Consider the following 26,355-nt stretch of genomic DNA (forward strand, 5'->3'; position numbering starts at 1 on the left):
CTAATATGGAAGCTCTTTATGTAGTGAAACAATTGTTTTAGTTTTTCTTCTAACAAGAAATAAGTGTGTATGTTGGGGGTGGCGGAGGAAAATTTGGGTGCACAATATCAACTTACCTTTTTCTGACTGATCATCCAAAATTTCTGATTACCTAATACACACCCTAAAGCAATATAATTGGTTATCAATGTCACTGACGTCACTGAGCACCGCAAACAATTACTTTTATTAAGAAACAATTTGAAGCTCTCTTCCTAGTGGATGCAGGGCAACACTCCCATAGTTGCTATTAAAATCATATCTGTTCTTATTTTGAGCATGTTGCTGACAAAATATTGGTTTCTCCTGGGAACTGCTGTAAAGTTGTAAGCGTTGTTTCAAGAGGACACACATTTCCATTCACAAGATAAATCATTTAATTAGTAATAATTATCTATGCACAGAATAACAATGGAGTTATGGTAGGAAGTTTTCCAACTGAATGTTTACACTAACATGGTTTTAACTGGCTTTTGGTGGACATTGAGTATCTTATCTATAATGTACAATTTACATTTTATTTTCCCATACTGAAAAGAAAACTGACAATTTCACATCTGAATTTCAAACATATTTAAATGCTGTTATGGATTACAGAATAGGGGGCATAAAACTGTGAAGCCACCTGCACTGGAGAATTATAAATTCACATTTGTAAAAACCCCAACTTTACTAACCGTAGCAAATTAAACAATAACTAAAAAGACATTTATATATTTATCTTTATATTCTCTGTTCAGACAGTTTCTCCCTGGGAATAAAAAAATAGCTCTAAACATCTTGATTTTAGATTTGTTAGGCTGATACTTGCTTTAAGAAGCAGTCATTTTAAACAATTAGAATATGGATCTCAAACAAGTATACATTTATTGAAATAATTAACACAATTGAAGAGGTATAAGTTCTTCTAGAGACAAAAAAATAGATTTAAGTGGCATTATTTAGTCCAGACTTTTTCACTCCAACATGGCAAGCTTTGGTTTTATAGTTGTCGTGGACTGATTTAATTTTTACCAGTGACCTGCTCCCGGTCCACAAGACTTCCAAACATTATGTAAACATGCTGTTTTGGAACAGGGATGTATCAGTTCTGCTACCCCCAATGTTAACAGGATCTACAGCTGTTCACACAGCCATGAGAAGATTTCAAAATGAACTGATTTTTCCCATCAAAGACTGTAAATTAGGGATTTTAACAGGACATCCTCTGCCCCAAACTTGGCACACCTCTCTGTATTTGTTCAAGTCCTCCTAAGCTCTGATTCTTCAGGTCAGCAAGTACTCTAAAATGCCTGTTTAGAATAGCCTATGTAAATGCATGACACATGAACACACAAATCCAATCCTAACAAATTCAGAACCAGAGTTTTACATCTCTAATAAACACGAAGATCAATAAGTGAAGTGCTACTACTCCTTTGACATTCCTGCTCACAAGGCAAGACATAATATTCATTTTGATCTCACATCTGTTTGATGGAGTAACGCAGAGCTGTAGCAGTGGAAAAACCAAGTCCATTTGTAACCCTCCAGCTTTCCAACAAGTATCTGTTTCTAAGTAAATTCTCTTCTCCTTTAGGTATAGGAAAATATATAGGACATGGGGGGGAAAAAAAAAAATCTCACTTATCACGAAGATCAGTTTAGAAGCCTTCCCAATCTCCTACATTCCCCACCCTTGCCAAAACTGACGGCGGTGATGTGCAGTTTAGCAATAGCCACACCTCTGCTCCAAACCGTTTACCAAATTAACAAAATAAATTTCATGGTATTTGTTGGCTAAAAAGTTCACCCTTTCCTACAATGGCAATAACACTCAAAGTTCTGGAGTACTACGCAAAACTTTTTCCAATTGATTAAGACGCGTCAGCTTCATTACAGCGCTTACTTAGCTGCCAAAGCAGGTTTCCTGTATCATATACTCTAGCCAAGGAATTATTGGTTCGTTTCAGATACTTTCAATATAATGCTAGTGTTAGATCTGTTTTTAGGTAATGAACAAAGTATATAAGCCTGGTAATATGTGGGCAATTGTCCAGTCAGAAAAACTTGTCACCACAATTGAATTTACATAGCAATCACTAAAACATGTAAACATCAAGTAATGTGTCAAAGCAACGAAGGGGTTTAAGAAAATACTGAAATGTTATTAAATACAGCTTTTGTCCATAATTCAGTACATAGAGCAGTAGATGTAAGTTATTTAATTTAAAAAAACTAGTTGCGTTATTTGAAGTCACATCATATATGAAAGGAAAAACATCTCAAAAGGGACTTATCAACCCTTTGCTGTTTCTGGCCGTTGAGATTATTATATTGTTTGTCATCTTTGTGCTGCTAAAACAAATTTAAAAAGGAGACATTCCATTAGGGAAAATAAAAGGGAGGCCCTAAATAGAAATAATTCTGCACTGTCACCACAGATTTCCATGATTTTACCTATCTTCTGCATTCCAAGGCTGAAGGTCATTCATCTTTGTATTTTGACACTCTCTTTACAGTAATTTTTAATTGAGCATATGTTATGTATTGGCACAGATTATTTTTCTCTTACATAAATTTTAACAGAGAGAATTAGACTAGCCAAAAAGGAAGAAACCAAAAGTGCAGCCTCCTTTAATTTTACATGTTTTTTGTAGCTAGCTTGATGACAGGTTCAGCTAAAATGAATGTTACAACACCAAAAAAAGTAAATAATTTAAATTTGCAGCCACATTTTAATAAGTGTTCAGTAACTTTGGGTTCTTCAATTTCTGGGTGTTGACCTGGAGGCACCTACATGCCCAATTTTCTGAGGTAAAAAGGACCTGCAGCTCACATTAACTTCAAAAAAAATCAAGCACAAGTTGGGCACCCAAAATGAGTGAAAACTGAAAATTCTGGTTTTGGTCTTGTCCTTTACCTTATTTTACTCATTTGGAAGAAGTTAATTTCCTGTTTTATTAGGAAGTGAATTCCTTAACGAATCTTTAAGGTGACTTGAAATATTTTGCTACCAAGACTTGAGTTTGACATCCAAGGTTCTCCTCCAACAATTAATAAATAACTAAGGGCTTATCTATACAGGGAAATTTACCAGCATAATTATACTATAAACTGGTAAAATGCCCCTTGTGGGTACATTTATTCTGCTAGGGACAGACGCTAAACCGGGAAAAAAAGTACTCCTATTCTGGAATAGCAGTGTCCATGCAGGGAGTTAGAAGAGGATGGAATTAGAATATTAAGGTGGAGTTATGCTGATAAGTTTCCCCTTGCAGATAAGCCCAAATAGATACAATCTTAGGGCCCAGTCCTGGGAGGTCTTGCAAGCTTTAGAGAGATTTAAGGTTTCTCAGAATGTCGTATGTTTTGGCCTTGGGTACAGAAACCTATATGGTTATTAGGACAATAGCCCTAAAGCTATTTTGGTTGATTTCTCATACAATCATGCAAAATGATAGAAATACCATTCTTTCACAAACTAGCCTTACTGAACTTTAATTGCTCCCTAGGACTATGAGTGAAATAAAGCAGGATGCAGTGGTCTTACAACATATTTCAAAGACCTTGAACTCTCTTCAAGGTTCAGAACCTTGAACTCTCTTCTTGGCAAGTAAGTAAAGGGTAAACTATATTTTATAATGTTTTGGATTACAACATTTATGTGATGTCAAATTATATTCTTTAATTAGAGATTTTAAATACTTCTTAAAAATACATATTACTTCCTCTTTAATGGGACAACTATGAAGTTTTCCAGAAAGGAAAATGCAGTTATTTTGAAGGAACAACTGAGCAGGGTTGTTCCAAATTTGAGTTTGCTACTAGAGGCTTTTTTTGCTTTGTTGTTCTTAAAAAGGAAACACGTTATTTCAAACCAGAGAATCATTTAATAACTAAGAACATCTTATTTTTTAGCATACAAATTCAAGTTAGCTGAATCACATTAAAAATATAAAACACCTTTATCAGCCATCAATGGTGGAAAATAAACAAAGAACAAGTCTGTTTACCGATTAATGATACAGTTCAAACAATTCCATCTTTGCCAGCTGAAATTATCTCGGTCACTTGACAAGTGATTGCCAGTAAAATGTATAAATGTCTGAAACTTCCATAAAAATACGCCTTGTTAATTAGCAATAAATTGAGAGTTTTTCAAAAGCTCTCATGCACCTCTTTAAATATTAGAGATTCTGACAGACGTCGAAATAAATCCTTTGGTTAAAGAAGTTTTGCTGCGTTGAGATACCGTAAAAAAACAAAACCAACCAGGAAGTGTCTGAATCGTTTATGTTTCCAAATCACAGCTGTGCTTCAGTGCAGTCCTGTATTACCCTTTAACTGGCAGCAGAAATTTAATCCTGCATCACACACTTAGCATGAACAGTTTCCACAGCCCTTCACACTGTTGATAATTTCCTCTTGTAGTTTCTTCCTTTCCTCTTCTTTGGACATATGGTTATTTCTTTCTTCCCATTTCTGGTTGATATTACTATTTAGTATTCTGCTGCTCTGTGTGTGCCACATCTCATAGTAGAGACTGCTGGGACTGGCAAGAAGATGTAAATGGCTACCACGCTCAGCAACTTTACCCTGTAAAATATATATACAGTTAGTGATTGAACGCTATCAGATCTTTAGATCGGGGTTCTCAAACTTCATTGCACTATGACCCCGCTCTGACAACAAAAATTACAACAAAAACATGACCCCAAGGGGTGGGGGAGGAGTGGCAAAGTCTATGCCTGAGCCCTGCTGCCCCGGGCAGGAGGGCCAGAGCTGAAGCCAAAGGGCTTCAGCCCCACCACCCAGGGCTGAAGCCAAAGCCTGAGCCCCTCTGCCCAGCGCTGAAGCCCTTGAGTTTTGGCCCTGGGTGGTGGGGCTCAAGCTTTGGCCCGAGCCCCAGCAAGTTAACACCAGCCCTAGTGACCCCATTAAAACAGGGTTGCGACCAACTTTTGGGGTCTTGACCCACAGGTTGAGAACCGCTGCTCTAGAGTATGAAGGTGACAAAAGCATGGGCCAGACAGTTTCACAGTGTAGCTCAGAGAAATCCTCCTCTTTAGTAAGGAGGCAAAACCCACAGAGACAGGCTCATTTAGAGGGAGCACTGTATGTATGGACTCAGTCTTCTCAGGCCACACTCCATGTTAAAGACAGAGAGCTGTAGTCTTCTCTGGGTTATGAAAATTAGGTGCAGACCTCAGGTCTCAGTTGGGCAAAGTTCACAGCTTGACTACATGAAAAACTGTACCAGTTTAAACTAAAGATACAATTTAAACTAGGTTTAGCACTATACATAAGAGCTAGGATTTATTATTAAATTAGTGCATATGCCATATGAACGCTCCAAAAATAAAAATATATCTGCCTTATCTTGACTTAGTTTAAATTGACTAGGAATAAATTTATGCTAAACTGAATTAAGCCATTATTAAACCAAAAATAAGAATGTCCACACAAGTATTTGCACAATTAAACCAAATTGTTTTAAAACCTGATTTAAGTTAAATTGGTGCAACCTCTGTGTTTTGAGAAGGCCTCAGTTGCTCCTATGGTAGAAAGTTCAGTCACTCAAATTATATTGGCAACTAAGTGTGTGTGCTCTCTGTGGGTCCAAAAGCTAAGCTCACTTCTTAGACTGCATAATAAAAGCTACAAATGTGTTATTTTGATTATTGATTCATATAAGGAGAAAATACTAAACCCTGTGGTGTAATATTTACATCATGCAGCAAAAGGGTTATACAATTTTCCAGCTCCTTCTCCTTTCCTGATCCTTATTTAATTGGTTGCCATTATTGTACCCTGCACACAAGCAGGGTTTCATGAACCAGCCTGCCAGCAGGGAGTGATGCATCATGTTGCCTGACTGAGCACATCACTCAGTCTCTACTGAAACAGGAGCTTGGAAAAGCAAGACAACTGATGAACCTAAGCATCCCAGCTGTTCAGCTAACACTAATGAACTAGTTTAATTGTGTTTCTTTTTAAATCCAACAATTATACTATAATACAAAACACACTCTTACTGTGTTGTGCTACATTATATAATTCATGGATTGGCTCATTACATATGGTTATAAACCACAGTAAATGCTGCGCTAGGTCTGACTTTTTATAGAAAAGTAGGGGCACATGAATGTATGCTATTTAAATGTTTAGCAAAAGCAGCAAACAGCAGACAGGTGGGAAGTGAGTTTACTCCATTATCTAATTTTGTCTCTTCCATCTGAATCTCAGGGATATTGAGAAATACCATTAACTCACTTCAAAAGTTTCTTGTTTAAGAAATTCCAGCACAATCATTTAACATACCAAAGAAATATCTGTCTGTTTTCTTCTCGATATATACCATTTTAATATTTTAGTCACTGAAGATTTCAATGGATTCAAGTACATGAATAGCAAATAAAACAGATGAAGAGCACACTACTAAATTTAACAAATTTAAGAAGATCCATAACCAGCAGACAAAACCTAAATCACTAATATCTACGGAGATATCGATTTTAAAAAGCTATTAAGTGATTTTTAGGAACACTTTTATTTTAACTTGGTTACTCAGATTGTAACAGAGAGGAAGGTGGACAGAGTATGAGGTGATAGAATAGACAGAGTATGAGGTGATGGCTGAACAGTGATATTAATCAAATATTGAAAGAGACTCTTTTTGGGGGTGGAGAAAAAGACAGAGGGAATAATTACAATTTTCTAGAGCTACCAGCCACAATAGAGTGGTGCTCAGATTTCTACCATAATTAGATGGAACAATCCTGCAACAATTTTATCTGCAGAAACACAGAGCCCACTGCTCTCTTTTCTATTGACAGTGAGAAACAAGGGATGTATCTGAAAAATGGCCACTCTCACTGGGCAATGAAAATGAAATATAAATTGGGGGAACACATTAGGAATCCAACATGAGAGAAATCCATAATAGAGGTAAATTGTACCCCACTTAAACCAATACCAGATTGCCCAGTGAATAGGATTTACCGTAATCCACTTAAAACATTAGTATCTACATGTAGTTAAAAGAATTATACAAGCGCACTACAACATATAAAAACACAGACATACATATGTACAGATACACTAAATTTCTGTCATTGATAAGTTGTATTTGTTGCAAGAAAAATGACTATGTATGAGAAATTTGGGATAGATTTTTCAGACATGGTTCATGTCCAACAAAGGCAGTTCAGTTCTGTATACTCAGAAATAATTTATAGATTTCAAAAGCACACAGTCACTGAAACATGCACATCATGTCAAAGTTGAATTACACAGGGTGATACTCTCTCACCTGATCTAGGACAAGGATTTCATCTGCATCAACTACTGTTGACAATCTGTGTGCAATGAAAACAGTTGTTCTGTGCTTCACCAGGTCCCTCATGGCACTGAGAATGTTCTGCAAATTAAAAATGTACGTCTATATGTGTGCATTTAAGAGGAAATAAAATCAGGTCGTGTAACACTTCAAACAAAGTTTTAATGAATGCTGAAGAATGTCTTCGAAGCCCCAAATTGAAAAATATCTGGAACTATTTCTGGAAGAAGCAACACAATGCCTAGGATAAGACATCAGTAGCTCTGTGAAAATCCTCAAAGTGGAGCTTCACAGTGTGAAGGAAAGCCAAAGGAGGTTACACTTCTCTAGGAAATTTAAACATCTCAAGAGGGTAGAGGAAGGGAAGTGTTTGCTCACCTTCAGGAAAAAAAAAAGTTTGTAGTATGACTGTACAAGAAACAGTGCTGATAGCTGTGGCATGTGCAGGTATAACGTTTTACTCTCCAAATCAACAAAAATTAAAGAACAGCTAAGACCGTCTACACGATGGAGATTATACCAGTATAACTATGCCACGGGAGCCATGTTCACCTAACCTGCCACATATATGCAGCCGATGCTGATGAAAGGGGATTTTCCATTGGTGTAGGAACACCATCTCCCCAAATAATGGTAGTTTGGTTGACAGAAGTATTAGGTTGACAGAAATATTCTCAATTGACATAGCTGCGTCTATGGGGGTTAGGTCAACACAGTTACGTCGATCAGGAGGTGTGGATTTTTCATACTGTGGATGAAGTAGCTACAACGACCTAATTTTTAAATGTAAACCCTGGCCTGTGTCAACAAGGAACACAAATATTCCCAAAACCACAACAGCCCAAGGAAATATTTACTATCTACAGCCAACCCCATCAAGTCAGAAGCAGTGTTTCCTTTTCCACCTTCACGAGCTGCATACCTCAGATGCAAAAGTATGATTTGAGGCTATGTCTACAATGCAATGAAAGACCTGCAGCGTGGCCACAGAGCCCAGGTTAACTGACGCAGGGTCCGAGACTAGGTGTCAGGGGTGTTTTACCACAGTGTAGACATACACAAGCTCTCTTAGGGTAACTACTACACAAGCTGGGATATGCATTTTGTTTTCTTTAAATAAAGCTAGCCTCTGTCAGAAAACATTGTGATTACAAGATATACATTTCTGAAAAGAACTCATTTTTATTTGCTGCCTTTAAAATGCAGCTGTGTTGTGCAAACATTCAGCTTTGTTTGGCAACCTTGCAATAATTATAGCAAAATGAGAGGAAAAAAACTAGTACTGTTCAGAAATCTTTGTCACAAATGATAAAAACACAAGTCCAGGGAAGTGGTCTACTTCAGACAGGGGGATCATTATTTGTGTTATACACCATAAGCATGTACCAAGTGTACATTAAATGACTTCCCTACGTCTGTAAAATAAGCACAGTCTAGTGATCAGCGGTCAAAGTATGCCAAATAATCTACACAAGTGGAAACAATTTGCAAACTGCATTCTTTTAGCTCTAGTTTTAGAAAATGCGATTAGTTCATGAAATTACTGTTACTGCTGAGATTTTTGTATTTAGCACAAAGAGGTGGTTATGAAGTCTGATGCAGTTGCTGTGGTAATGTCATGACATCTGTGTCACAACATCCTGATATTTCACAGCCTTTTCTATGAAATGAATATAAATTAATACCAGCAGTGTAGGGTATGTGTACCTGACTTGCATCTCAGGATGATGCTCCACAATGAATAAAAGGTTTTCTATTTTGCAGTATGTCACAATCATTTAAATGACCTATATTGTAATGAATGTTAAACAGCACCCAAATTCCTCTATTTAAAGTGGACCCCATGAGTACATTAGCAACTGCAACACTTTCAAATGGTGTCGGCTTACTGCTGCAACAGGATGTCACGCTGTAAAACAGGACAGTAGTTCAGATGTGGACATGACATTGCTGGCTCTGGCTCCATGTAGGTTGGGAATCTCAAGGTACATCTGTGCTGCAATAAGAAGCCTGTGGCATGGCTACAGCTGGCTGGGTCAGCTGACTCAGGTTCTGCAGGGCTCCGGCTCATGAGGCTATAAAATTGCAGTGCAGAGTTCGGGCTTGGGGCGGAGCCCAGGCTCTCAGACCCTGCGATGCAGGAGGGCCTCAGAGACCAGGCTTCCGCCCCAGGCCAAATGTCTACATCACAATTTTACAGTCCCGTGAGCCCAAGCCAGAGTCAGCTGACCTGGGCTCTGAGTGCAGTGCCAGGTTTTTTTTTTAATCTCAGTGTAGACATACCCTTAGTGTCTCAACTTTTGGCCTTCGGGGAAAGATTCTTTACTCTTCTCATTGACAATACTAAAGAATGGCATTAGAGTAGCTAGACAAAAAGCAAACATAACAAAATCTCTTCTGGGAGGAGATTGGAGGGCCAGCAAAGTTGGACAGAATGCAGCTGAAAAGGCTTTAGATTCTTTATCCTACTTTACCTCTTCTGTAATTGAATCTAAAGAGGATGTGGCTTCATCGTAGAGAATAATAGGAGGATTCTTTAAGATGGCTCTGGCAATAGCAACTCTTTGCTTTTCCCCTCCTGAGCAACAGAGAAAAAAAAAAAAAGGTTACTTTTGCCTTGATCACCACAACATAGTATTCTAACACCTGTGATAAAGAGAGAGATGTACGAAGAGGATACATCTGAAGCCCTTTTTCATTCATCTTTGCCATGCAAACATTTCATATAAAAAGAAAGGGATTACAGCCACATTACAAGAAACCTCCACCCATTTTGCTCTTCAGAATCTTGAAACTTACCTGATAATTTTCACATGGGACTAAAGTCCATTTGAGGTTGAAATGACAATTGGAATGACTACACTTTTGGCTACCACCAGCAGCAATTTTCTGAATAGTGACACCAGATGTATTAGTCAAATGTAAGACTGATTTCAATTTTGAAATCAGAGTTAAAGCTGGACAGAAAGTAACCTTGCAAACACAATTTAGTGGGGGCAACAAAGTGCTCAAGTGTAAAAAGAGTGCCCAGTGGTACTTTGAAATAATACTTTGCTCTTATATGGCCCTTTTTATTTCACATACAAATCTTAAAGTGTATTAAAAAGGAAACCAAGAATCATTATTCCCATTTTGCAGATGGGGAAACAGTTACAGAGAGGCAAAGTGACTAGTGCAAGATCAGACAGGTCAGTAACAGAACCAGGAATAGAACTCAATCTTTTGATTCCAGTTTGCAGGGTACTGAATTGGTTTCATGCTGCTTCTGACTCAGGACTAAACACTCGTACACAATGTTCCATGCCTGAAATAGCCTCCATCATCACATGAACCTTGCAGCATCACATGCTGCCACCAAATCTCTCTCACGACTCACTTCCGCTATTTGCCTTTACTCAGGTGCTCCCTAAAAATCCAATACGGTCATGTAAACATGATTCTTAAACTGAATGCAGCAGCCTGAAGTTCTTGCATACACAACACCTAACACCCCCCAATGAAATCCCCTAAGCATCCTTTTTTCTACCTTGTGGTTCTGTTGTTCACTAATCCCCACTCCGACATTCTATACCATGGGGGCGCATCCTGGAACCCCCATATGTCTCATTTTTATATAATCGTGATCTTACATATAAAGCATGCCTTGTAAAGTCTCAGGGGAAAGGTTATCATATGCTGAAAGTCAGTTCTCTATACATATATGTGTATCATTGGAGCATCAGAAGTTATGAGAATTGTGTTGTATGGTGGTCACTAAAACATGCTGTAAGTTGGGGAATCAGCTAGATATTAGCTCCCCAGAGGCAACAGCAAGGAAAGTAACCAACACCTGGGCGGGGTGTCAATCAATCCATCAACAACCATTGTCCAGCAAGGGAGCTACAATGCAATGACGCACCTGCATGGGGCCCACATCGGGGGAACTGCTCAACTTTGCCTGGAGACTCACCAACGTCACCCAGACATGCCTGGACTTGTGTTTTCCAAGCACATGGACTGAGGGTATAAAACCAAACACAGGAGGCTCATGCTGGGCCTTTTCTCCTTCACCCACCTACGCTACAAGCAACAAGGATACCTCTGAAGACCCCAACTGAGGGGACTGGCCCAGATTTCAAAGATGATATCTGTATATTAAAAGGACTGCAATATCCAGTGGGGTGAGAAAAATTGCTTAGTCTAGTTTTTCCCAGTCTAATAAGGTTGAGAGTTTAGACTGGGTGCTTATATTTTATTTCTTATGATGACTAACTCTGACTTTTTGCCTATCACTTAAAATCTATTTTTTGTAATCAATAAATTTGTTTTACTGTTTATCTTCACCAGTGAGTTTGTATGAAGTGTGTGGCAAATCTGCTCAGGTTTTTGAAAGGCTGGTGTAGATCCACTTTCCACTGATGAAGCGATGAACCAATTAATAAATTTGCACTGCTCATCTTGAGCAGTGCAAGACGGTGTACTCCTGCGGTACGGTGCTGGGGGGATTTGGCCCTGGTGTCTTTCTCTGTGTGATTTATGAATGGCTCTGGGAGCATTCATGAAATCTAGCTGGGTGTGTGGGGCTCCACATGCTGGTGTACTGAGTGATCACAGCAGCTGGAAAGGTTTGCTGCTGGTCACTAGCAAGGCATTGTGAGAGACAGCCCAGGCTAGAGAGAGTTAAGGGGGCACAGTGGTCCCACAGTCCCAGGCTGCACTCCAGGAATCCTGTCACACCTACCATCTTGTGTTGATATAACCCTTACTTATTGTGTAATCTGTGTATATAAGAATGTGGTTAAACTGAGCAATAAACAGAAGTTGCACTATTTGCCCAAGATGTTATTTTTACTTCTCTCTTTTAAGAAATATCTAGTATGAAGATTACTACTGTCTGTTAGAGCTGGTGCTTGAAAAGCATGCAGTGATCCTATAATCGGTGGCCTCCTCTTATGCAGTTGGTTTCCAGCATATACAGTTGCTTCATGTTTTTCTTTATGCACAATCCAGCAACTCAGTGTTCAGTGAATATTTTAAAATGCTTTTATATTTGCAATGCTTATTTAATTTAATTTAATACTGTAGACAAATAAAAACCACATTTATATCAATATTTAAAATTGTAATTTATATTGCCTGCATAGGCTAAAACTGTTTTGATACCTGTTGTTCACTCTCTATGTAAACAGTTAATTTTACAATGTTTACTGTCCATTAAGCATTTTACTCAGGGCATTTAATGAATATAAAAGTTTCCATTTTAACAAACACTCTTCCCCACTGCACCTTTTATTTCAGCATTACACAAGTGAGGAGAATCATCATGCAATATTTGTAATGTTTCCTTCGTCAGATTAAGATCTATAGACACAAACATACAATAGATAGATATTTCTTCTTGTTAAAGCTAATTTAGTGACACTAGAGAGATGTCAATTCACTGACTTGACTGAAAGTTGCCCACATTAAGCACAGGCTACTTAGTTACCCATTGTAAAAAAGTTTTAAACTCTCTAAATGTGCTGTTGGCTTGCTACAATTTACATCCCACAATTTTACAATGACCACCACTGGATTACTTGAACAAAAGGATCTTTTACTACAGCAAGTAAGCCATTTGCATACAGAATTCTAACTGTGTGCTCCACTCCACAGGATGAACATCTATGAGAACGAGGGCTCGTAATTACATTTGCCCAGATTTCTAATGAAAAGTGCTGCCACACGTTTTCTATCTGGAAGTCCATTATTTCTCTCCCTCCTCCATCGAAGCTTATTTTTAGTATCACCAGTAGGGTAGCCTACCTTTTTTTTTTTTTTTTTTTACTGAAACATCCTCTGTTTATGAACAGTGGTCCCTCAAACTCAGCTTCTCCGATTGTTAAAATGAAATATGTGGATTTCAATGCAGCCCACTTAAAATACATAACGTACTCACCGTCTTCTCCCTAGTTTTCCCTTGCACCCTCTACTAGAATGCTTTGGGGGGAAAAAACCTCATGGGAAAGGATTGAGTATTTTCCCTCAGGAAATGTGAGGCTGAACTTCTTGTTTTAAGCTCTAATGAACTAAAGCAGATAAGCATTTGGGGAAGAGGGACTGGTTTCCATTTCACAATTCCAGAAAAAAATATGAAACTTCAAAGTCATTATCACATTGATGGTACTCAAATGGAGTTGCTTCGTAAAGTCAGGGGTTTATCTATAAAAGTGAACTAGTGGCAACGTGTATCAAGTCCATTAAACAAACAGGATAACCGTTTCAGTAATAAGGGGTTTGTAGCACAACAGACGAAGTTTGGCATCACAACTTGCATTAAAACTGTAAATATGGCTCTAACTAGTAAAACATGTTATATCAGAATCCAGATGAAAGAGTTAGAAACATTAAAGCCCAAAATTGTCAACTAATTTTCAAATGCCTCTCTCTTTCAGGATTTCAATTTGAGAGATGTTGGGCCCTGAAAGGTGCTGAACACACACAACTTCAATAGAGTTCAATTCAATATGCCATTTGAAGCACCTAAAATTAGTGGGTATTTTTGAAAGTATTGGCTTAAGCCTCCCTGGCACCTTGATCATATGTAAAAGTTATGATACATGTTAACGACTACTGTCCACTTTCTCATAGTCATCTAATTTAGTGTCAGAAGTAAACGAGTAGGGAAACAGAGCTAGGGAAATACAACCAAGATGGAGCTACCATAAGGTGGGGTGCATAACTGGTTGGAAAACTGTTCCCAGAGAGTAATCATCAGTGGTTCACAGTCAAGATGGAAAGGGATATTGAGTGGTGTCCTGCAGGGATCAGTTCTGGGTTTGGTTCTGTTCAATATCTTCATCAATGATTTAGATAATAGCATAGAGTACAGTTATAAAGTTTGCAGATGATACCAAGCTGTGAGGGGTTTCAAGTGCTTTGGAGGATAGAATTAAAATTCAAAATGATCTGGACAAACTGGAGAAATGGTCTGCACTGAAGTAAATAGGATGGAAGTCAATAAGGTCAAATGCAAAGTACTCCACTTAGGAAGGAACCATCAGTTGCACACGTATAAAATGGGAAATGACTGCCTACGAAGGAGTACTGCACAAAGGAATCTGGGGTCAGTGAATCACAAGCTAAATATAAGTCAACAGTGTAATGCTTCTGGGGAAAAAAAAGAAAAAAAAAAGGAACATCATTCTGGGCTGTATTAGCAGGAGTGTTGTAACCAAGACACAAGAAGTAATTCTTCTGCTCTCTCCTCTGTGCTGATTAGGACTCAGCTGGAGTCCTGTGTCCACTTCTGGGCACCACATTTTAGAGAAGAGCAACAAAATGACTGAAGGTCAAGAAAACATGACCTATGAGGGAAGAGTGAAAAAACTGGGTTTGTTTAGTCTGGAGAAGAGACGACAGAGGGGACATGATAACAGTTTCAAGTACATAAAAAGCTGTTACAAGGAGGATGGAGAAAAATTGTTCTGCTTAACCTCTGAGGATAGGATGAAAAGCAATGGGCTTAAATTGCAACAAGGGCAGTTTAGGTTGGACAGCAGGAAAAACTTCCAAACGGTCAGGGTGGTTAAGCACTGGAATAAATTGCCTAGGGAGGTTGTGGAATCTCCATCATTGGAGATTTTTAAGAGCAGGTTACACAAACACTTGTCAGGGATGGTCAAGATAATACTTAGTCCTGCCATGAGTGCACGAGACTGGACTAGATGACCTCTCAAGGTCCCTTCCAGTCCTACGATTTTATGATTCGAGCTGCTGTTCACTCCAATGTCAAAGGCACATCCCCAACTGCTTCTTTACCAACTAGAAAATTCAAATCACTCTGATTTTTATTGATACATGATTTTTCAAACACATTTTGTATTTCAACACCAAAGCCTTAAAAAAAACAAACCCACAATAAAAAAGACCAAATAATTATAAATTTAAAATTGCATTTTTTCACCGCAATTTAAGTGCTTCTTCCATAAAAACGTGTGTTGTGTGTGTAATCAAGATCACCATGGTGACAAAGTGTAAAATGGTGTAAATGTTTCCTCAACTTTCAAAAAAAGACTTCTGCCCAAGAGTCTCAAGGTCAGAAAGGCAAGAACTTCTCCACATAACTAATGGGAGGAGTGTGTTTCAAGACACAAAATTTGATTTTACAACAGCCATTTCTGATGGTGGGGCCATTGTTTGAAGTTGCAAGGTTTGAGATATTAGCAGTATTGGAGAAAACAGTGTAAGAATAAAGCCAGCTTGCATCCTGCAAGTCATACACAATGTTACTGGCCAAAATGTTTTTATCCCTATCTGCTATGTTCTACATCATTCTGTCTTGCTTATATCTCATCTTCCTCTACTCCCTCACTCAGCCCTTGGGCTATACAAATTCTGCTTCCCTTCAAGTGTCCACAAATGCCTTTATGCTTTCTCCTGCACCTGGAATGCCCTCCCCAACCCTCTATGCACACAGCCTCCATGTCATGCAATCACTCTTTTCTGATAACCCACTTCTCTCCACCTCTCCAGTAATGTCCTCACTTTTATGTTATTCTAATAAAGTTCTTTTTTAAAAAGGGAACAAAATTCTCCTTGTGAAATAAAGCAAATGCTCAAATATGCCAATTTTCAGACATTAACTTTAATCTTCTCATATATTTCATTTAAATTTCATCAAGTGGCTTTTAGTCATGGACAAAAGCACTTCTTTCTTTGGGAACTTTTAGATTACTGAGATAACAATATGGCTTTGAATAGATATTTTCTTTCAACATGCACTTTAAGAACAATGCACACCACCACTGCATACACTGGCATATGGATTTGGTCAGAAGCAGATGTTGCCTTACATCTTTGAAACCTATAACAGAAAATGGATTCAGGCACCTACGAGTTTTGTCATCACCACACCTTGCACTTTCCAGAATATCCACCAGCGAGGAAAATCAATTCCATTAGCAGAATAAGCGTGGGAGTACTTCATGAAATGGCCACCACATTCCACTTTCATGCAGCTATATATTATAAAATATTTGTAAGCACCATAAGAATACAGACTACTACGTAAAATGTAACATTTATTCTTGTTACGATTATTCCATCCCGCAAGATAAACAATGATTTTAGTTTTGCATTATTCAAGATGTACAATTCATAGATTAATAATGTTGACAATGTCTTGAGCACAAATCTAACAGCTTATTTCCAAATAAAACTTTAGGTTTAAAAGATGGCTAAGGTTGAAACACTCAATTAAAAACACGTACGCATGCACACATACACCAATAAAACCACAAAATTCTACATCTTAAACCCCCCACATCCACCCACCCCAAAAGCCCTACAAACAAACAAGGTAAGGCATCCAGACATTTCCTAACAGCCATGCAATCAGTCATCCATCACTCGCTATCACCCACTTAACTCTGTCCCAGTAAGGATGCCAGCCTTCCACCCCCACTTTCCTCAAACATGCATATGTGTAATTTTACAGAACTGTGCAGAAGGGGCAGTGGTGGGAAGAGAGAGAAGATAGTCCGGTCTGACTGTGGTATGGAGGTGGAATTTTGGCAGGGTGATGCTGAAAGGCTGTACCACAACCTTAACTCAGTAGGGATGCCAATCTCTGTAGTATATGGTGGTTGTGCTGCTGGGTGAGGTGTGTGTCTCTGGGTGGAGCAGCACAGGGTATGTTACCTTTTAATTTCCTTGCTTTTTTAGACGTGGCAAAGAGTCCTGTGGCACCTTATAGACTAACAGACGTATTGGAGCATAAGCTTTCGTGGGTGAATACCCACTTCGTCAGATGCATGCAGTGGAAATTTCCAGAGGAAGGTATAAATATGCAAGCAAAATCAAGATAGGGATAATGAGGTTTGTTCAATCAGGGAGGATGAGGCCCTCTTCTAGCAGTTGAGGTGTGAACACCAAGGGAGGAGAAACTGCTTTTGTAGTTGGCTAGCCCTTCACAGTCTTTGTTTAATCCTGAACTGATGGTGTCAAATTTGCAAATGAACTGAAGCTCAGCAGTTTCTTTTTGAAGTCTGATCCTGAAGTTTTTTTTGCTGCAGGATGGCTACCTTTAAATCTGCTATGTGTATCCAGGGAGATTGAAGTGTTCTCCTACAGGTTTTTGTATATCGCCATTCCTAATATCTGATTTGTGTCCATTTATCCTTTTACGTAAGGACTGTCCAGTTTGGCCGACGTACATAGCAGAGGGGCGTTGCTGGCACATGATGGCGTATATTACATTGGTGGACGTGCAGGTGAATGAACCGGTGCTAGTGTGGCTGATCTGGTTAGGTCCTGTGATGGTGTCGCTGGTGTAGATATGTGGGCAGAGTTGGCATCGAGGTTTGTTGCATGGATTGGTTCCTGAGTTAGAGTTACTATGGTGCGGTGTGTCGGTGGTGGTGAGAATATGCTTCAGGTTGGCGGGTTGTCTGTGGGCGAGGACTGGCCTGCCTCCCAAGGCCTATGAAAGTAAGGGATCGTTGTCCAGGATGGGTTGTAGATCACTGATGATGCGTTGGAAAGTTTTTAGCTGAGGACTGTATGTGATGGCCAGTGGAGTTCTGTTGGTTTCTTTCTTGGGCTTGGCTCGCAGCAGGAGGCTTCTGGAGCCAGACGTGTACTCATAAGTGCCAATACTTCTGTCAGTCTATAAGGTGCCACAGGACTTTTTACCGCTTTTACAGATCCAAACTAACACGGCTACCCCTCGGATACTGGCTTTTCTAGGTTTTGTATTAGGTGTGTTATAGAGCCAGTAACCTTAACTGACAGAATGCAATGCGTCATGTATTAATTTATATCGAATTCAAAATAGCAAGTTACCATAAAATTATAAAATCCCTTTTACTATGAAAAGGATCAATTTCCAATGTACTGTACTGAGATACCGCATAACAGAGCTCACTCAAAAAAAAAATAAAAAAAAAAAAAATGTAGTAGCTCCACATTTATATTTAAAAATCCAAACTTGGAAGGTCTACAACACTTGTGTAAACCTACAACACAACATAAGCAGCAACACACACCATCAAACCAAACACATCCGACATTCCAATTCTATTCATACATGTTCTTCTATGACCCCCACACACCATACTAGAAGGAAAAAAGTCTATGTAATTCTGACATTACTTAATGTCCCCTGAAAATATATTCCTTTAAATACCTTCGAGAATACAGAGATCTTGAGCCACTGGTTTTAATATTTAACTCTACACTTATTACATGCCAGCTAAGAACTTCAAATTAATGACATCTCGAGGTGATGTGTGAACTGTGTACATAGTTTGGAGCTAGTGAAAAGGGTGCAAAGAATGTACATCTTTATGGATTTACCTGAGAGCTTGAGTCCTCGTTCACCAACTTGTGTGTTGTACCCATTGGGCATTCGGGCAATAGAATCATGGATTCCTGCCAACTTTGCTACTGCATACACCTCTTCTGCTGATGCACCAATATTGCCATATAAGAGGTTGTAGTAGATGGTGTTATGGAATAGAACGGCATCCTACAATTGTAAAGCGTATTTTAAACATGAAAATATGATTGATACTTCATGGGTGCAAGTTGGAAAAAAAAACCCCAGTACAGATTATCTTATACTCTTCCACTGTGCCCTTAAGGGAAAAATGTTTCTGGGAAAACGTAATTAGATGTTTCAATATCTTGAACAGATATAAAATATATTTTGAGTGAAATAATTAAGATCTTTATAATACATGCTCTAGTTTTACCATCTCACAACAAGTGTTAATGACTATGTAAAACATCATGCAAGAAACCTCTTCATTTCCAGTAGTAATATCTCCTTGACGTTTCAAATATTAAAGTTACCAGGGTTCCTGAAATACTGAAGCAAGAGAGACTTTCAAATTAAGCCTGACAACACAACTGTGCGAACCTTGTCTTTCATTTGAACCAGAGCTTCTGAATATCAAAAGTTACACTATCAAGGACAACATCTGGGATATTATAAACCACTATACCTGAGGTACAACTCCTATAGCCTTTCTTAGGCTTTCCAAGCTGATGTCTTGTATATTCTGACCAGCAACATAAATGTTTCCTTTCTGGGGTTCAAAGAAGCGGAATAGTAATCTGACTATTGTGCTTTTTCTAAAATTGAGAGAAGGGTTGAAATAAAGGTTAAATTTTAGTTTAGCATTTGTAAAGCTCAATCAATATAAAAGTGTCACAGAAAAAAAAAAATCGCCAAAGCAGAATAAAATCATATTTTCAAACTCCAATCAATGATGCAGAATTTGGCACAGTCCATTTACCCACCCTGACCCACTACCTCCTACAATGGCCACTTTCTTTCCTGCAGGGACTTCAAAAGACACTCCATTAAGGACTTTCTGCCCCTCAAGGTATTCAAAATACACGTTATCAAAGGCGATGGTAGCAGTCTGTGGTGTGATGTGCAGCGGTGGAGCCAGCTCTTTGTCCTATTAAAAAAAGAGTGCCACTTTACACACTGCCCAGAACGTATTTCAAACAGCTCAACAAGCTTAACAGTCAATTTCCTAATTCAAAAAGTGAAAGGCGGATGCTTTAGCTTTAACTAGTTAAAAATTATTTATTTCAGCCACACACGTGAAGATTGTGTTTCATTCCTCTCCTCCCCTGAAGGTCAAAAATTTCTCTTCTGATCATTCAGCTTCTAGTCAGCTTTTTTGCATAATAAATTCTGCATCATTAATTACAACTAAAAGACTTAAGAGCATGGTGGAAACACTAAAATAAAAAAATCTCAACACCAATACAGCTTCTCTGTGAAATAACATTCTCTCTTACCAAAAGGCTCTGCAAGTTAAAAGCAAAAGCTGTTCTACTAACTGCACTTAAACAGAATGAACAGAGCTTCCTTACACAGCATCTCCTTGTAAAACAGAAATTAGCTCTAAAAGGTAACAGAGGATGAAGCAAGAACATTGCCAGGAAAAAAAAATACCCTATTAATGCTGAAGTACTTGGTAACTTTTTTTTAAAGTACTTACTTTAATTCTTGTGTCTACGCTGAGGAGTGTAAACAAGGTGTTCATATCTATGAGAGCTTGCCTAGTCTCTCTGTACACTGTTCCCAGAAAGTTAAGCGGTAGAGAAAGCTGGAATAGCAGTCCATTCACCATTACCAGATCCCCAACTGTCAAGTTCCCTTAAAACAAAGATAGGGGAGAGACAGCATTTATGTTAAGTATTTTACCAGGATGGCACATAAATAATTTAGGACTGTTAGTGTGAAATCCAGCATAGTCTGTGCTATACCACATTTACAACAGGACACAAGTGTTTAACAACACAAAAGAAAAATCATTCTTGGAGGAGCACACTTTGTCCAGTGAAGTGCCACAGTCATCATTTATACTGATTTCATTAAGATATTAAATTATTTGGAAAAAGAAGCTGATAGCATAGTTATAAAATCACAGAAAATTCTAGACTGGGAGATGTTGCAAACGCCACTGTTTCTCTCTTTTCAATGAGTTCTAAAGGACCTTAAAAATATAGATAAGAAACAACCAGTGGAACCTAGATATAGGGGCATCATTTCATGGACCAGAGAGGGAACAGAAATTTTCTATGTGGCTCTTGTGAGACCACACCTAGGATACTGTGTGACACTATGAGGAACTCAGTACCAAATACTTTGAACAGGAAGATATTCAAAGGTCCAGCTGAAATGCATCCTAGAACACTCAAGGAGCTGACTGAGGAGATATCTGAGCCATTAACAATTATCTTTGAAAAGTCATGGAAGACTGAAGAGACTCCAGAAGACTGGAAAAGGCCAAATATAGTGCCAATCTATAAAAAGGGAAATAAGGACTATTACAGAATTACAAACCAGTCATCTTAACTTCTGTACCAGGAAAGATAATGGAACAAATAATTAAGCAATCAATTTGCAATCAATTTGCCTAGGGAGGTTGTGGAATCGTCATCATTGGAGATTAAGAGCAGGTTAGATAAACACCTGTCAGGAATGACCTAGATAATACTTTTAGTCCTGCTATGAGTGCAGGGGACTGGACTAGATGATCTCTCGAGGTCCCTTCCAGTCCTATGATTCTATGATTTTTCTGTAAACTCAAATTGGAGGTCCAAGAAAAGATCTCTCCCTCCACCCCTAAGTGTGAACTGCATTAACAGAGAATTAACATTTAAATTCATGGTCATAATTTTCAATGGAGCAATATTCTGACAATTAGATGGAAAGCTTCTGTTGCCCTGTAAACAACAGAACAGAACAGGGTTTTCATACAGTTAGTACTCCAGATTGGGATTTTTTTTTAAATTGCTGAATACTTGTATTTAACTTTAAGAATGTCACAGATGCAAGTGATTATTCACCTTCTAGAGTCAGAGTCAGTGAATTTGCAAGTATAATATGGTCTCCTCCTTTAAAGAGGAGAACCAGTTTCTAAAGCACAGGTCTCACTACCACACACATACATGACAGAATGAAGATACAGTGGTATCAGATGAGAAGGCAAATGCTCACCCACTATCCCAGCAATAAAACAAACGCTAGATATGTCCATGTCCAACAAAAAGAATTAAACAAAGTGGGATAAAAAGAATTAAAAAAAAACAAACCACTGTCATTGTGACGAAGTCAAAACCAAAAATGTGATAAAAAAATTGCATTTAGTTCAAAATGCCTGCAGTCCAGTAATACAGGTAAGCATAAATTATCTTACGTTATCCTGCAGCCATGTTTATGTTGTTCTAGAATTTTGTTTTACTATTGGCAAGGATAGCTCAATTAGAGTGTTAGCGACATGAAAAAGAGAAAAACTAGAAGAAAATGTTACCAAAAAATAGAACATCCATCCCCAAAACAACAAGAATTCATAATTACAGTATCAGAAGCAGTAGTATCAGTCTTTCTAAAATACTTTAATCCAGTTCAGTTATTAATGCAAAAGGGAACTTGCATTTTACTTAGAGTCAGGTCAATTACCTGCAATGATTCCCTGACTAGCAAGCACCATAATGGCTGTTAAGCCAACGCTGAATATAGCGCTTTGCCCAAAGTTCAGCATAGCTAAGGTAGAGGTAGTCTTCAGTGAGGCATTTTCATAGGTCTTCAAAAATCCATCATATCGCTGGGCTTCATATTTTTCATTATTGAAATACTACAAGATAGATAAATGTAGAAAGGTGTGACATTCTTAAAAATGTACTAGAGTCAGTGTACTTTAGCTAAACATAAGATTCATTGTAACATGTTACATCAGTCAAAAATTTATTCGATATCTACTCGGTGTGACATTAACTCTAATACCCAGAGACAGATCCAAAAGGTGAGGATACAGAAGCCCAACCAGCAAGGGCCAAGGCCATGACCTGGTGAGAAGACCAGAGCCCACCTGGCATCTTCACCAGATTGCTGTTCCTGGACCTAGCTCAGGTGCTTCATCTTTTGTGTTGGTTGACCATCTTCTCTATCTGCCAGAACTTCCCTAATACTGTGAGGATGGCAAGGTCTTCATGATTTTACTCCTCATCCAATCTCCATTTATGGGTCCTTCTCCACAGCAGTAGAAGCATGAAACTGATATGACTCTGGGCAGTTTCGGGGCTGCCCACAGGAATCTGTGCCGGTCCCTTTTCACTGCTGCTATTTACTCTTCTTCATGCAGATACTGTGGTTGAGGTACGGTGTTCGGAACAGTGCACATGCACTAGAATTGTCCATCTACTGGCTCAGAAAGACACCATCAAAATGGTTTACATTCAGAAGATGGTTTTTGCAACCATGAAGGATAGGGGATTTTTGTTTTGTTTTAAATGAAAGTTTAAAATTTTGCAGAAATTGTCATTTTTGGCTCAAGCACTCACTACAGAAAGTTTCCCACTTGTCACTGAGGAATGGATTTGTCAATCCCTGCACACAGTTTTCACACTACCTAGTTGAGACCATTATCCATTTTAAGAGAACTATGTTTTTACAACATATTATTGGTCTAAATGTGTGACCATATGGCTTCACTTCACTTAGGTTGGAAGCGAACACCAAAAAACAACACACCTCCCCCAGGCCAGCTTTCTGCTTCTACAAATGCCCAAAGAAGCATTTCTTGCACATCAGTTTAGAAATTAGCTTGGGCATCCAGTTCTCAGACTTTGGTCCATGGACTACCAATGGTTTTCATGTCCCTTCATGGTAGTCTTCCTGCAGCATAACACATTTGAGGTCCATGCATTGGGGGATTATGACAGAAGATAATCCATGTGAGGAACTCTCTTTTACAAAAGTGCTCCCACAGACAGGAAAAATTGGAGAACAGCTGGAATAAGTTATTCACCAGACTTTATCATTCTTTAGATACTGTTTTAACTGCAACAAAAGGGCAACAAAAATTATTAGGGGGCTGGGGCACATGATTTATGAGGAGAAGCTGAGGGAACTGGGATTATTTAGTCTGCAGAAGAGAAGAATGAGGTGGGATTTGATAGCTTCTTTCAACTACCTGAAGGAGGGTTTCAAAGAGGATGGATCTAGACTGTTCTCAGTGGTAGCAGATGACAGAACAAGGAGTAATGGTCTCAAGTTGCAGTGGGGGAGGTTTAGGTTGGATATTAGGAAAAGCTTTTCCACTAGGAGGGTGGTGAAGCACTGGAATGGGTTACCTAGGGAGTGATGGAATCTCCTTTCTTTGAGGTTTTTAAGGTCAGGCTTGACAAAGCCCTGGCTGGGATGATTTAGTTGGGGACTGGTCCTGCTTTGAGCAGGGGGTTGGACTAGATGACCTTCTGAGGTCCCTTCCAACCCTGATATTCTATGATTCTATCAGGAAATGGAGATGGCGTTCCAAAAAGTGGAGGATATTGTAAACCAAAAAATGAAGGAGAATAGGGAACAGGGTTGATACTAAAAGTTGCTCTCTCAAACTGAACACGCCTAAACTCACTTTGAATATATAGATGTTAGTGGGTAATTATATTGTATACCATAGTGTTAAAGATGGTAAAAAGAGATTTAATGTCTTACCTTCACAGTTTCATAATTTAACAGCGAGTCAATTGCAGCATTACCTGCATCATTATCTGCTTTGTTCATTTCTATTCTAAATTTAGTCCTGTAAAATAAAGGTTTTCACAGTCAAAGAGTATTGGTTGCAGTGAGAACAATAATCTTTAAATCCTGACCTGTTTTGAGGAATGCCTTACCTCCACTGTGTAACTCCTATCGTGAATGCTGTATATGCACCGAGTGTCCCCAGGGCTACAAATGCGAATGGTGCACCGCATTTATAATACTGGAGGGGAAAAAATGCTAATCATCAGTATGATTTAGGACACCAATATTATTTCAAAAGTATCACAGCATCCAAAAGTTGGGTAGGTCCCTCCCAAAACAGATTAAAAAAGACATGGCTCTTGCCCTGAACAGCTTATAAATTAATATCAGGCTTGATCTAACCAGGGTAACAGGAAGGGAGTTGGCAAAGGAAGGACAAAGGTAACATCAATAAGATAATGAAACAACTCAGCAAGGGCTAGTGCACAAAATGGTAAGGAAGGGTTTTTAAAACTTTTTGTATTAATAGAATAAAGTAAGTGTCTTAGTTTGCAAATTTCTTGAAGGCTTTGCAAAAAAGGTGGGTCTTGACTGACAGAGTAGTGGCCTTGGAAGGATGTTCCCACTATGACCCACTCTTAGTATGCATAGCTTTTGGAGACAGTGTGAGAGAAAGGCTATAGAAGGCTGCGAGAGATGCAGATGAATGGGGTATCAAGCCTGGTGTCTCTGGCAAGGTGGATATAATCAAATGATAGCAAGACAAAAATTCACAACTTTCTAGGCTGAAACATTTGATCAAATTATTTAAACAAAAATGTTTGTAAGGTGTAGAATCAAATATTCATATAATAATCCAAGATAAGGGACAACACAAACAAAAAAAATACTACTGAAGACAAAGGGCTAAAAATTAAATTGAAAACTCATAGCTTTTTTCCTATATTCATCCAGTTTGTTTACTTTACGCATTTGACACAAATTTATGTATAGTCATTTTGCCCTTTTGACTTCGTGGGTTTTTCCATACAACAGGAGAGACAAAAAACATTTTTTAAAAAACCATATAAATGTGACTAAAAACTACAAATTAGAAGGGTATTCAGAGGCATGTATTGTTCCTAAAGTTAGCTTAAAACAAACAAGTTTAAAATGACTAAACTTAAAACTGATAGTGTGCTCTCCTTTAAGTTTTCAGTACAGCTACCTTGCAAATGCTGTGTTTATTTAGTAAGTTTTGTTGCAAAAACACTTAAACGTTTGATATTATTTCCAAAAAGTGAGACATGATCCTTCCAATTTACAGGATGCCTCATGAAAAAGTAACACTTACCAGAATTCCACTCACGAGTGCCATTTCAAACACCGTGGGTCCCAGATTAAATACTAAAGCACTCAGCACAAAGCTGATGCCCCTTGTTCCCCTGTCAATAGCTTTTGACAGAGCTCCTGTTTGCCTGTCCAGGTGGAAACCCAAATCCAAGTTATGCAGATGGAGAAAGACATTCTTTGCTATCCTTCTGATAGAATTTTGGGCCACTTTCCCAAATACTGCATTTCTAGCTTCATTAAATAAGGCAGCCGCAGCTCTTGACACACCATCTGAAGAAGGATAATAAAAGAACATTTTTTAAAGTCACTTATTTTACTCAACTCCAAAACTGCCTTGATAAAGAAATATGACAGAAGATGTTGTTCCTCCCCTATATACGACAGCTTTCATGCTAAGGGTAAATCATAGCATTTATTGCTCCAAGATTTCATGTACTTTTGGGGTTTATTCATTTTTAATGTGGCTGTTTGTATAAATGTACTGGGGTGGGTCAACTTGTTAAAGGAGGATTCATTATTGGAAATAATTTCTATAAGCACCATTTTTTTCAGAACTGGGGTAACAGAACTAAGGCCACAGAAGGCTGGATATCAACAAAACTAGGAGAATATAATATTAGAATAACCATCTCCAATGCTTCGCAGCTAAAAA

The 26,355-nt window shown here is 38.4% G+C and overlaps 1 protein-coding gene across 2 annotated transcripts in view; it reads right to left on the minus strand.

Annotated features, from left to right (window-relative positions):
- Window positions 1–398: 398 nt before the first annotated feature.
- ABCB7 (ATP binding cassette subfamily B member 7) overlaps window positions 399–26,355 on the minus strand; it is a 69,293-nt gene continuing 43,336 nt past the window's right edge. For both annotated transcript variants that reach the window (XM_048865233.2, XM_048865237.2), the window contains 11 exons: window positions 25,705–25,973; window positions 24,521–24,609; window positions 24,342–24,429; window positions 22,308–22,482; window positions 20,341–20,498; window positions 19,625–19,788; window positions 19,327–19,456; window positions 18,677–18,848; window positions 9,835–9,938; window positions 7,334–7,441; window positions 399–4,617 (listed from right to left, as the gene is read on the minus strand). In XM_048865233.2, the coding sequence (XP_048721190.1) occupies window positions 4,399–4,617; window positions 7,334–7,441; window positions 9,835–9,938; window positions 18,677–18,848; window positions 19,327–19,456; window positions 19,625–19,788; window positions 20,341–20,498; window positions 22,308–22,482; window positions 24,342–24,429; window positions 24,521–24,609; window positions 25,705–25,973 (1,676 nt within the window). In that variant the 3' untranslated portion in view covers window positions 399–4,398. The remainder of the gene's footprint in view (window positions 4,618–7,333; window positions 7,442–9,834; window positions 9,939–18,676; window positions 18,849–19,326; window positions 19,457–19,624; window positions 19,789–20,340; window positions 20,499–22,307; window positions 22,483–24,341; window positions 24,430–24,520; window positions 24,610–25,704; window positions 25,974–26,355) is intronic.

Source organism: Caretta caretta, chromosome 9 (genome assembly GCF_965140235.1).
Source record: "Caretta caretta isolate rCarCar2 chromosome 9, rCarCar1.hap1, whole genome shotgun sequence".
Lineage (NCBI taxonomy): Eukaryota > Metazoa > Chordata > Testudines > Cheloniidae > Caretta > Caretta caretta.